At 35.6% G+C, this 13,411-nt stretch overlaps 1 protein-coding gene across 1 annotated transcript in view; it reads left to right on the plus strand.

Moving 5' to 3' along the window:
* Positions 1-13,411, plus strand: part of TM9SF2 (transmembrane 9 superfamily member 2) — a 65,333-nt gene that overhangs the window by 27,598 nt on the left and 24,324 nt on the right. Inside the window, exons 4-9 of the mRNA XM_047858612.1 lie at positions 1,553-1,680; positions 6,928-7,057; positions 8,082-8,206; positions 9,490-9,601; positions 11,575-11,654; positions 12,645-12,753. Coding sequence (XP_047714568.1) covers positions 1,553-1,680; positions 6,928-7,057; positions 8,082-8,206; positions 9,490-9,601; positions 11,575-11,654; positions 12,645-12,753 — 684 coding nt within the window. The remainder of the gene's footprint in view (positions 1-1,552; positions 1,681-6,927; positions 7,058-8,081; positions 8,207-9,489; positions 9,602-11,574; positions 11,655-12,644; positions 12,754-13,411) is intronic.

A 13,411-nucleotide genomic window follows, 5' to 3' on the forward strand; every position in this document is an offset into this window, starting at 1 on the left:
ATGCTTATTATGATGATTAAGCATCCTCTCTAGTTTTACTATTTTCCTTCACAGTTGAACACAGAGTTGACTTGCCTAAACCCAGTAAGCACTGGATTGAGGCGTAAGATTTGCCACTTTTAGTATAACTAGCAGTGTCTATGCTGAATGTAAATTTGACACTTACCCTCTAATTCCTTAGTATGTATACTTCTTTTTTTTCATTTTCCTCCCTTTAAAAAGGAACTTACAAGGTGTATATAAGGTTAAGAATATTAGATAATTGCACAAACATTGCTACATTTACAGAAGTAGCAATGTAGACAAAACTTAACTCTTAGCTGACAGGTGGCAGCAGTGGGCTGCGCTTGAAGCTCTCCTCTGCCAGCTCATGCACAAAAACTGGTTTAGGTGTTTTAATCATTGCAAAGGATTGAACTGCTTAAAAGTGAAACATATGCAAGGTTTTTTTGTTTTGTTTTGTTTTTAACTCCATGTAATAAAGTTTGAGTTTATTGAATGGTTACAATTGCAGACTATATATAGTTTAATAAATTACAGCCTTTAGAAAACTAGGGAATACTTTTTTTTAATTTTTTAATGTTTATTATTTTTGAGAGAGAGAGAGAGAGAGAGAGAGACAGTGCAAGCGGGGGAGGGGCAGAGAGAAAGAGAGACACAGAATCTGAAAGGCTCCAGGCTCTGAGCTGTCAGCACAGAGCCTGACATGGGGCTCGAACCCATGAGGCGTGAGATCATGACCTGAGCCCAAGTCAGAGGCTTAACCGATCGAGCCACCCAGGCGCCCCAGAAATACGTTTTTAAAATGAAGACATAAGTGGATCTTGATAAAGTAAACTTACATTATGCAGTATGTTATGAATACCACTATTTTTACACATGAAATAAGTCCTAGGCTCCAAAATTGGAGGACTCCTTAGTGTTTTAACTTTTAAATTATTAATTTTTGTTTAAACCTTATTTGTTTCAATTTTATTTAAATAAGATCATGAAAATTGACAGTCTTTTCAAATGTGTGTAAAAAGAGAAGCACATTTACCCTGAGTTTTAGACATCCAAATTTGACTTTTTCTTGTGTCATCACAGTCTGTTACTTACTGCTGAATCTCTATTACCTGGCTCATAGGGGGCACTTAACAAACATCCGTCAAATGAATATATGGGCATAAAAACTTGTCTGCTTATTACTAGAAAGCCTTCAACTCCATAATTTCAAAACATCAGAGGCCATTACTATAGAAGAACTGATTTCCATTTTGTTCTACATGTGTTTTTTTTCCCCTTTTAAGGTTCATTTACATTTAAAAGGTGAGTGGATTCAAATTATCGAAAATAAAAATAATAACTGTTACTTATCAAAAGAAAAATTGATTTAGATTTTTAGAGAAATAGATTAAAATTTAAATGTAATTGAAGTATGAGAAATTTTACAATATTATCAATATTAATGCACTGAAGTAATTTACAAGACCAGTATTTTTACTCTGCTTATGGCATAGGTGTGAAGGACCTAGATATTTTTTAATTTGCTTTTCACTTTATTTTAATACAGTTTACATTTAATAAGGAGGAGACCTGCAAGCTTGTCTGTACAAAAACATACCATACAGAGAAAGCTGAAGACAAACAAAAATTAGAATTCTTGAAAAAAAGCATGCTACTGAATTATCAACATCACTGGTAAGACATGGAGATTTTGGACTGTTGGTATTTTCCTTTTCTAGATGAAACCTCTGTTTCGTTGACTGTACAAATTACTTCATTAACTCTATAAAATATAGCAAATCCGTTGATTTTTTTGTTGATAGTAATAGCATGAAGTCTGACTTTTAGGTGCCAAGGATTACTAAGGTTGACAGCTTAAAGTATCATTTTTAACTGCTTAGATTACTGTAATATCTGGTACTTCTTTTGGTTCCTAGACCTGGTACCTAGAGTACTTCTTTTTTTCACATGTATTTAATAAGAACATATTCATGCTTTGGGGAAAGGACCTGGAACAGTCATCTAGAAAAATACTGTTATTTTATACTTGGAGGCCTTAAAAAAGACCATGGGAAAACAAACTTGAACGTCATTTAATGTTTGATACATAGCATCTGCTTCAAATAAAACAGTTACATTTTGAGTAACCTGTTTTTTATTTTATACACTGTGATGTTACATTAACTAGGTCTTTACCAGTTTGTGTTACAATCAAAAAGCATTTAAACCTATTTTATTTTTGCTTCTAAAGTAGTTAACTCAAAAAAATAAGGTAGTATTGACTCTTTATACATAATTCAAATGTAGAATATTTTTAAAAGGGTCTGAAAATCCAACTTTTGAAGTATGATCATTATTCTTCAAGATAATTTTGCTGACAAATACCTTACTCTGTGTGGGGTTCTAATTTACATATGTTTTGCCTCTTCTAAAAAGTATAAGGTACTGGAGATAGTGAACAAGAAGACTGTCTTCATGTACTTCCTCTTGAATGTCTATCCTATCAGTATCTCATGCTCACTTGCCCAGTGCAAGGGAAGTTAGGAACCATTGATCTCAGTTTGACATGTCCAGACCCTGTGGCTCAAATACTGTGGTTGGAGCCTGTCATTCTATCTTGCCCCCTAAAAGTCCTAGAGAGGGGCAACCTTGGGTCACTTGCCCATCCGTGAACTAGTCTGTCTGTAATTAGGGGAATTCATTCTGATTGGCCAGACCTTGATAGAATCTGTTTCAGTCTGCTAAACCAGATGGGAACAAGTTTCTCATAGCAGGACACCGTTGGAATAAGGAAGGACACTTGCCCATTACACTTGTGTCAGCTTCTTCCTCTTGTGAGCCTCAGTGCAAACAAGAACTTGAAATCTCCTCATTTCTTTGGTACTGTGAGAATACTATGTAATTGCTGAATCAGTGTAAGTTGGGTACATTTGCTTATTCATAAGTAATTGAAATTTTCCTTGGTATTTTCAGTTTGCTTCAAATTGTTAACAGCCTTCAAAATGATATCTAAGGCTCAGTTTTTAGAGTTTCATGTTAGCCTCATTCACCTCTGTTTACTCGAGGAGGTGTAAACGTTTAGAGTAATAGCTACTCTATCCGTTTAGCTATTAATAGCTACTCTATCCGTTTAGCTATTAATAGCTACTCACTTGTTGCCAGAATAAAGAATGACTTCAGGCCTATAGGTGATTTTTAGTTATTTCTTCTACCCTCTGTTCTTGGAATACTGTCAAGAAGCTTGCTCCTAAAGATAATAGAAGCACCTCTTCTTCAGTAGCTTAGAAATATTTTTAACTAATTTATGATGGAATTAACATAGGTACTCTTTGTTGCCAAAATGCATAATAAAAAGAATAAACAATTTAAAATAGTTTATGAAGTTAGCATTTGATAATGAAATTGATTCAGTAATTTGTGATAGGTATATCAGTTGCAAACTTACGCTATATTCTGCCTAAAAACTTGAAACTTGCTGGTGATTAATCATTTTATTGTTGTATCAGAAAAGTTTATGATTTCAGGTCTGAAACTATTAGCCAAACTCTAAGCTGTATCACAAATATATCGTCTGGTAATTGTGGACAATGGACTTAAGTCTTTATTATTATTATTATTTTTATGTTTATTTTTGAGAGAGAGAGAGAGACAGAGTGAGAGTGGGGGAGGGGCAGAGAGAGAGGGAGACACAGAATCTGAATCAGGCTTCAGGCTCTGAGCTGTCAGCACAGAGCCTGATGCAGGGCTCAAATCCACAAACCGCGAGATCATGATCTGAGCCAAAGTCGGACACTTAACCAACTGAGGCATCCAGGTGCCCCTGGGCTTTAGTCTTTAAATGTTTTTTAATGTTTACTTATTTTTGAGAGAGAGAGAGAGAGAGAGAGAGAGAGAGAGCGAGCTAGGGAGGGGTGGAGAGAGAGACACCCACAGAATCTGAAGCAGGCTTCAGGCTCTGAACTGTCAGCACAGAGCCCTACACAGGGCCTGACCCATAACCCGTGAGATCTTGACCTGCGCTGAATGAAGTCCGACGCTTAACCGACTGAGCCACTCAGGTGCCCCTGGGCTTTAGTCTTTAAATCAGTACATTACACATTTGGAAAATGTTGGTTCACATTGATAATTTAGTTGAACCCTAAGTTGAGTATATTTCTGTCTTTGACTTACTTCAGAAAGTTTTTACTGTGTAACTTGATTTTCAGCATAGATACCAGAGTTGATAGAGATAAAATAGCATGAACCTTTAGAAATCTGAAAGACCTTTAAAAGTATAGTGTTATGTTATGGAATTTTATTGTGAATGTAGCACTTCTTACTAACCTTTGCACTGAGACATTTGGGGAGAGCGTAATCATTTTCTACATTATGAAACAATATATATCTGTGAAAAAACACAAGCAGCGTAGGAAAATATCAAGTAAAAAGTAAACATCTTCTACCACTCTCAACTTCTTTAATCCTGTTCCCCCAGAGGTAGCAGTATTATTTCTCATGTGTTCCCAGATATTCTGTGCATATGCAGGCATATAACAGGAGTGTACCTGTTTAAAATAGTGCAACTGAAGTATTGTACATATTATTCTGCAGACTTGCGCATTTCTTTTCAGAAAATCTGGGCGTTTGTCATGTAAAAGCACATCTGTAGACCTGTATCTACCTTATTCCTTTCATAATTGTGTAGTATTACATTGCATGAATGAACTGTAGTTTTTCCCCCATGACGTTTTTAACCTTACTACCTTTTAAACGATTACAATAACCGAATATTAGCTAATAAGCCAACCCATTTAGAGAACAGTTAATTAAGAATAGTTAATTTCCTTATCTAAATTGACAAATACTTTTAATTCATAATTTGGGATGTTGGAACACAATTTGAGGATTTTCTTGCCTTATTCTGTCCTGAGCTACTTCTTGATTCTTGAGACTAGTGTTTTGATACTAGCGCCAGGCACCGAATTCCCTTCAGCTATACTCTGCATGGTTTGTGCTTATACTTCCTGCCCAAATTTCCAGGTGTTTGTGACATTTTATTTATAAAAGTATAATTATATAACTAGGTATTACAGTACTTACGTTTTCTAGCTTATTGGACAGAGAGGGGTCTTTGAAGGTATTTTAGTCTAGTGAGTTCTAATCCTGGATCTCAGCAAGCTAGCAGTGGGAGAATGTTTTTAAAAATTCAAAATCCTAACCGATAGTGTAAATGTACCCATGTTAAAACTATATAGAATAACTTAAATGCCAAGCTTCTTTGCTTTTCACTACAATTTTCTGAATATATTGTGATAACATGGGTTATTCTGTTCTGATCAGAAACTCTGGGAATTTAATTTATTGGGGAAAAATTATTAGTGGATGAGGCTTCATTAATAGAAGTGTTTTATATGGAGCCCATGGAGGGTAAAGGAGAGTAATGGAAAGAAGTCCTAGATGGTAAAAAAAAAAAAAAAAATTGGGGCCAACCTTTATCCTTTTGAATCCTTTTTCACTGTGAAGATTAAAAATAAGATTTTTAGTATTTTTGGTGTTATAAATTTAAATAAGTACTACTCCCTAACTTAGCAAGGCAGTAATTGAAAATTATATTCTTTAAATTTTATTACATTTATTTCCAAGTGTTTGTTGTTCTTTTTTTAAATGCTTCCTATGACCAGGAAAAGGTTATTGTGTCAAGGCATTATGTAAATGATAAACTTAGGATGCTTGCTTTCAAAAAGCCTAAATTGCTGCTTAATTTCTCTTTTTATAGCTAGCACTGTAATTTTTATGTAGTACTTTCTCTGCGATGAAAGCATAAAGATATTATAATTAATATATTGTATATATTCATTGATTGCATTTCATCCTCTATCTAAAAAATTAAAGCAATTAACTGATTGTTTAAGCTACCAAAAAATCTGAATTATTTATTTTATGTAGCAGTGCTTTTATACTTCTAATATTTTATAGTCTTTTCATGGGAGCTGCTAGCCTGCTGGCTATAATAATAAGCAACTTAATAGTGAAGGTGATTCTAAAATTTGGTATATTGGGTACTATTAAATAGCATTTAAATGTGACGAGACATGTTTTATTAGGTCATTAATGTACACCTTGGGTGCATATAGAATCATAATTTTACTTCCTAAGGCATACATTAATTAACAAATAAAACATGCCCTGGAGTCATCTTATGACTGTAATATAGCTAGTATATTTTTAGTAATATTTTTTAATTTGTATCCTGTAGTGTGCTCTTGGCATTTGGGGACCACATGCTCGGACTTTAATGTAGTTTAGACAGTGCTACAGAATCTTATTCTTTATTTTTATCCCCTTTTTAAAAAAGTTCTTTGTCACTATAGCACTTTAAATTTTTGTTTCTCTGGTTTTATAGCAGCATTTCTTTTACACATAAGTTGGATTTACACAACTTAATAGATTAAGACTGTAATTTTCACTTTTTCACTGGCCCTTAAGTTGAATATTTTTCCATCTTGCAGTTATGTTCTTCCCCTTTTTATTGAATTAACTAGTAGTAAAGGACATTTGCTTCTATGCTGTTCCATTAAATTGTTCCCAAGGAACTAGATACATTGCTTTGCACCTAATTTAGAGCTTTTGAGTGTTCTGCAAAAGGTAAATTATACTCAACGGATCTAGATAGTGATATTAAATTAGCAACTGCAGTAAATTAATTTATAAAACTCTCTTTCCTGTATACATTTATAGTTTCAATGAAGCTATAAAGTATTTTTCTTCACTACAGCATATCAAATATTGGCATAATGCTATTGCCTATGAAATACTACATTTTATCAAAATTCTTTTGTTGTAGTTTTGACATCTGAAGGCATTTATAGATATCTAAATTCTATGAAGTTGTAACACAGCTTTGAGCAGTATTTGTTAGTCATGTTTGATGATTTCTAACTTGACTTTTATTTCTGTGCTTAGGATTGTGGATAATATGCCTGTAACATGGTGTTATGATGTAGAAGATGGTCAGAGGTTCTGTAATCCTGGATTTCCTATTGGCTGTTACATTACAGATAAAGGCCATGCAAAAGATGCCTGTGTTATTAATGTAAGTTCGTGAAAAAAACCTCTATGCTACTTTTTAAAAATATGGGTTTTTTTGGTAAAAGGATTCAGTCTTTACCTGCACAAAATTGGTTACATTCATTGTATGAGTACAATTCACATGTCTGAAGCACAATTACTTAGATCTTTGACTTAAGCCAGATTAAAAATATATAAATTTAACTCTAGCACTAAATAATTCAGATTCAGTTCAGCATTCACTGAGTGTGTGTTACATGCTAAGCACTAGGCTAAGGGCTAGGACTTTGTATGTTCTGACTCTATTAAAAGTTAGATGCATAAATCTTATATATATTAAAAAAAAGGTTACTGGAGTGCCAAAAAGACCTCATTACAAGCCCATGAAATTTGTATTACAAATTCAAGTCCATAAAATAATATATTGCAAGAGTTTAGTATCCTACCTTTTCTTAAAAAGTAAATGCCTTTATGGCCATTCTTTTATATTTAAAAACAATAATAAAGATGTTACTATAGAAAGTATTAAAATTATTGGGGATGTGTATTAAATTTTGTGTAATCCAGGTCAACCTGATTTAATCTCCTAGTATGACCTGGTAGTAGAAGTTAGCATCAGCTTGATCATGAAACTGGTTTGGCTAATGCTTTTGGGAGAGTTGACTACACACACTTAAATTATTTAGGTTGTGGGTTTAGTCTGAAGTTATAAGTTTCAATTTTGAAATGTGTAAGTTTTGGTATGCTCATAACATTTAATATTCTAAAATTTATTTTGTTAGTTTTATCGTAAGTGGAAAGATAGAAAATATTAGATGTGTTCTTTTTAACAGGTATTTATATGTAAGAATTAAAATATTAAAGAAGCATAATTTGTACTCTGCCAATTCATTTTGGCTTTTGGAGAGTTTCAGCTTAAAACTTAAACGTTTTTATAAGGAAGGACTAAAACTCTGTCCTAGCTCAAATTTTCCTACTTGTGCCTCGTGTTAAAGTTTTGTTTTGACTCTTGTGCAGCCAGTTTTCTACCTTTAAGTTTTGTTCCACAGTCAGAATTCCATGAAAGAGATACATTTTACATCTTCAACCATGTTGACATCAAAATATATTATCATGTTGTTGAAACTGGGTCCATGGGAGCAAGATTAGTGGCTGCCAAACTTGAACCAAAAAGGTAACTATACAAATAGATAAAAAGTGAATAAATGAGGGATGCCTGGCCAGCTCAGTCCTCAGTCAGAAGAGCATGTGACTCTTTATCTTGAGGTCATGAATTTGAGCCCCACATTGGGTGTAGAGATTACTTTAATTAAAATACAAAGGGGTGCATGGCTGGCTCAGTCAGTGGAGCATGTGACTCCTTATCTCAGTCATGAGATTCAAGCCACATTTTGGGCATAGAACTTACTTTAAAAAATTAAATGAAAATAAAATAGTAAGTAAGTAAATAAATGTGAGTGAAATTATTCCTAAAGAATAAATATTTGGGACCCAGTTAACTTTTTAAAAAATCAGTATTCTGGCATATAATCTGACATCTCAGTATTGATTTTTCTAAAACTCCCTTTAGTGTGATTTGTTACTGAGTTGTGGGTTGTCCAGAGAAGCCATATAAATACATTTTTTTTCCTGTTATGGTAAGTAGTCAGGCCAAAGTGTCTTTCTGTTCTGTTTTTCAATCAGGAAGTTTTGACAGCTTTTCTGTGTCAGCCAGGAATGGAGAACGTGAGTGGTTGGCGCAGCATTCCCTCTTTTGGTGGAAAAGCACTGCCTCCAATATTTGCAGCTTGACCTCTCATCAGATGCCCAAATGAGCCGATTTCTTAAAGTAATCTCTACACCCAACGTGATCTTGAGCTCAGCAGTTCCATGCTCTAATGAGTGAGCCCACTGGGTGCCCCCTAAATGGGCTGATTAGTGCCATCATTTCTAAAGTCTCCTTGCAGTGTTAGATGCCAGTATGTGACAAGTCAGTGAAAGAGCATCTCTTCAAGTTGTCAATATTTTTAGTGTGAAAGTACCTATCAGTTATTTGTGAGATCCCTTTTTTGATGGAGCATTCCATTTTTTTTTCATGACTTCCCCTCAGCCCCCACCCCCCCCCATTGAATTAGTCTTTTTCCCATGCTACTGTTGGTTAAGAAATGCATGCCATTATTGGATGGCAGTTAATTTAAATTCCCTCAGTGTTTGTTTTTATTGTTTTAAGATATTTAATGTTCTTCATGTATAGTGCTTTCAAAAGTTTATTTCTAATTTTGAATAATAATTTACATACACTTACAACTAAGCCCATTATTTATATAAAACAAATATTTGTACTATCAAATGTGACATGAATAATTTCACCCTTGACTATCACTAGCATTGTAAAATACATACAAAATCTGTAACATTTACCCCCATTTTTTCAACTGTTCTTTATCAGCATCTTGCCAAAATGTTTCCCTCCCACAGCTTCAAACATACCCATATAGATAAACCGGACTGCTCTGGACCCCCCATGGATATAAGTAACAAGGCTTCTGGGGAGATCAAAATTGCCTATACTTATTCTGTTAGCTTCCAGGTGAGTTTGTTTTTATCTCTAGTGTAACTCAGAAATTCTAAATTCATACTATGTAAACTAATTAAAAATATTAATGATTAACCTTGTCAAATACATAAGCTTTTAATGAGCTGATTTGGAATAGTTTGTCAGTGCACCAGGCAACATAATCACACTAAAAACTAAGTGTCCATTTAAATGAGAAGTATGGTTGATTAGAGAATTGAACCTGATTAAATGTTAAGTCACAAGAGATACATAGAAAGCAAAAGGTAGAAAAAGAAAATAGACGTAGAGGTCGGTTGGGGCATTTGGATGACTCAGTGGTTAAGCATCCGACTTCAGCTCAGGTCATGAGCTAGCTCACAGTTTGTGAATTTGAGCCCTGCGTTGGGCTCTTTGCTGTCAGCAGAGTCGGCTTCGGATCCTCGTTCCCCTTCTGTCTCTGCCCCTCCACTCATTCCCTGCCTCCCCCCCCCCCAAAATAAATAAATAAATAAATAAATAAACCTTAAAAAAATCTTTAGTGGCACCTGAGTGACTCAGTCGGTTAAGTGATTCTTGGTTTTGGCTCAGGTCATGATTTCACAGCAAGAGTTTGAGCACTACATTGAGCTCCATGCTGACAGTGCAGAACCTGCTTGGGATTCTGTCTCTCTCCCTCTCTGCCCCTCCCCATGCACGTTCTCTCTCTCTCTCACTCTCACTCTCTCACTCTCTCCTTCTCTCCCTCTCTGTCTCTCTCAAAATAAGTAAATAAACTTTAAAAAAAATCTTAAAAAAAAAGAAGGATACCTGAGTGGCTCAGTCATTTGAGTGACCATCACCAGTTCAGGTCATGATCTCACAGTTCGTGAGTTTGAGCCCCACATGGGCTTAGCACAGGGCCCACTTTGGATGCTCCGTCCCCTTCTCTCTCTGCCACTTCCCTGCTCATGCTGTCTCTCAAAAATAAAACGTTAAAAAAATTTAAAAATAAATAAAAGAAACAAGAAAATAAAGAAAACAGTCATAGAAGGTGGTATGAAAATGTCAAAGATTTATGCAACAGGCATTTGGGAGAGCAACACTTTTTTCTTTTAAAGTTTATTTTTGAGAGAGAGCAGGAGCAGGTGAGGGGCAGACAGAGAGGAGAGAAAATCCCAGTCAGGCTCCACCTGCGCAGAGCCTGACGCAGGGCTTGAACCATGAGATCATGACCTGAGCCAAAACCAAGAGTCAGATGCTTAACACAACTGAGCCACCCAGGTGTCCCAGCAACACTATTTTTAATTCTGGATTAATATAAACTTTAATTGAGAATTTCCTGATGGTAGATGATTTATATAGGTTCTTTGGGAATTCAAGGAAGTGCTTTCATTAATGGAGAAGTTTCTTAGGGAAGTAGAAGTTCATTTTATGAGAATCTTAGGCAGTATTCCTCCTCTTTTTTTATAAACTGTCTTGCCAATTGAATATAGTTGAGACATTTACTCTCCCTTTATAGTGTGTAATTTTGCAAGCCTAGTGCAAGAGACACTGTATATTTCTTTTTAGGTATTAAGAGTTCATTGTGGGTGATACCTGCCAGATGCTCAGTGTATCTAAATTTTGACTCTGGTATCTCATTGACATGGATAGATGACATCAAAGAGCATAAAGAATAAGTTATGCCACTCAATTTTCTGAAAAAAATGAATACAGCTCTAAATTTTGATATCTAAGTTAAACTTTTACTAGTTAAAATTTAAAGCAAGACTTTTAAAAAATACAGGTAACTAGGGGCTTTTAGGAATTCTTACTGTTTTTATTTGCTGCTTAATCTCATTTTGATTTTCCCCGAGACTTGAGTTAGAGCTAAACTCTCTAAAACTCCTGACTAAACCAAGTTATGATAATGAGAAATTACATTTGTTAACTGAATGGAAGGTCAAGCTTTGAGCGGAAATGTTTGGATTCTTAATATACTTTGTCAGCAAATGCTTAAAGAGTTTTGTTTTGTTTTATCCCCCTAGGAAGATAAAAACATCAGATGGGCTTCTAGATGGGACTATATACTGGAATCTATGCCTCATACCCACATTCAGTGGTTTAGGTAAGAGTACAGAGTTAATCCACTTTATGCTTTGTGCTTGTTCTGTGTTTTGTCCCTTTGAATATCACTTTCACTCTGTAATCCTCTCCAGTTATCCAGAAATCTGGGCTTTTGAATTGGATAGACTTGTGTTCAATCCTGGCTTTAAATCATTGGTTGTAAGTCAGTCCAGGCCACCCAGTTTCTCAGAGTCCATTTCTTTATGTGGAGTTACCTGCTTCACAAGACTGTTCTGAGGATTAACAGAGATAATGAAACAGAGCATCTGAGCACCTTACTGGAAGTGGAAGAGTGCTCAATGAACAGAAGCTACTGCTCATGTTATGTCTACTTATAATTACTCTCTCTTCAAAGCATGATTCAAAATTTTTGTCTGGAAAGCTACTCATGGTGCCATCACTGTTTTTCCTATTTTGTTGACTGCCTTTTGACACTCATTAATTTATTGAATAAATTTGTTATAATTTCTTAAAGATACAGACCTTTATTGGTCCTTGCAGCATTACATTTATATGGGCATAGTGGTTATTTACTAATAATGGCCATAGACAAAAAAAATTGTAGTTCTTGGGGCGCCTGAGTGGCTCAGTGGTTTAAGCATCTGACTTCGGCTCAGGTCATGATCTCACAGTTCCTGAGTTCGAGCCCCGCATCGGGCTCTGTGCTGACAGCTCAGAGCCTGGAGCCTGCTTTGGATTCTGTGTCTCCCTCTCTCTCTCTGCCTCTCCCCTGCTTGTGTGCTCACTCTCTCTCTCTCTCTCTAAATAAACATTAAAAAATTTCTAGTTAACAAATTATGATAAGATTATTATGATAATTATATAAACGTCTGTATCCACTAGAAGGACACATAATAGAGCACAACTCATTGAATCTGTTGGATTTTTAGTCAAATTTTGATTTTGATCAATGTTGTTGTAATGTGCCTGAATAAATATTTTGAAAAGGAAACGAAGCTACAGATTAATCCTGACATGCTTATTCCTACAGTATCATGAATTCCCTGGTCATTGTGCTCTTCTTGTCTGGAATGGTGGCTATGATTATGCTACGGACACTGCATAAAGATATTGCCAGGTATAATCAGATGGATTCTACGGTGAGTGAAACATTTGAACTGTTCTCTAGTCTTCTGAGAGTAGTTCTTATTTTGTTCTTTGGAAAAGTTGAAATAATAGCTTTAGACAGAATCTGCCTCTAAAACATTCTTCTCAAAAGTTACCCTGAATTCACATTTTCAAATAAGAAGATGATCCTTAAGAGTTGGTATTCCTGGGGACGCCTGGGTGGCTCAGTTGGTTGAGCGTCCAACTTAGGCTCAGGTCATGATCTCGCGGTCTGTGAGTTCAAGCCCCGTATTGGGCTCTGTGCTGACAGCTCAGGGCCTGGAGCCTGCTTCTGATTCTGTGTCTCCCTCGCTCTCTGCCCCTCCCCCACTCATGCTCTGTCTCTCTTTCTCTCAAAAAAAAAAAAAAAAAAAGAGTTGGTATTCTAGTATATGTGTTGCCAAAGCGAACACAAAAGAGTTGGTATTCTATAGGAGCGCCTGGGTGGCTCAGTCAGTTAAGCGTCCAGTTTCGGCTTAGGTCATGATCTCATGGTTCGTGGGATTGAGCCCGATGTCAGGACTGTGCTGATAGCTCAGAGCCTGGAGCCTGCTTTGGATTCTGTGTATGTCTCTCTCTGCCCTTCCCCACTCGTACTCTCTCTCTCTCCCAAAAATAAATAAAAAAAAGAAACATTAAAAAATATTCTCT

The sequence above is a fragment of the Prionailurus viverrinus genome, chromosome A1 (genome assembly GCF_022837055.1).
Source record: "Prionailurus viverrinus isolate Anna chromosome A1, UM_Priviv_1.0, whole genome shotgun sequence".
Taxonomy (NCBI): Eukaryota; Metazoa; Chordata; class Mammalia; order Carnivora; family Felidae; genus Prionailurus; species Prionailurus viverrinus.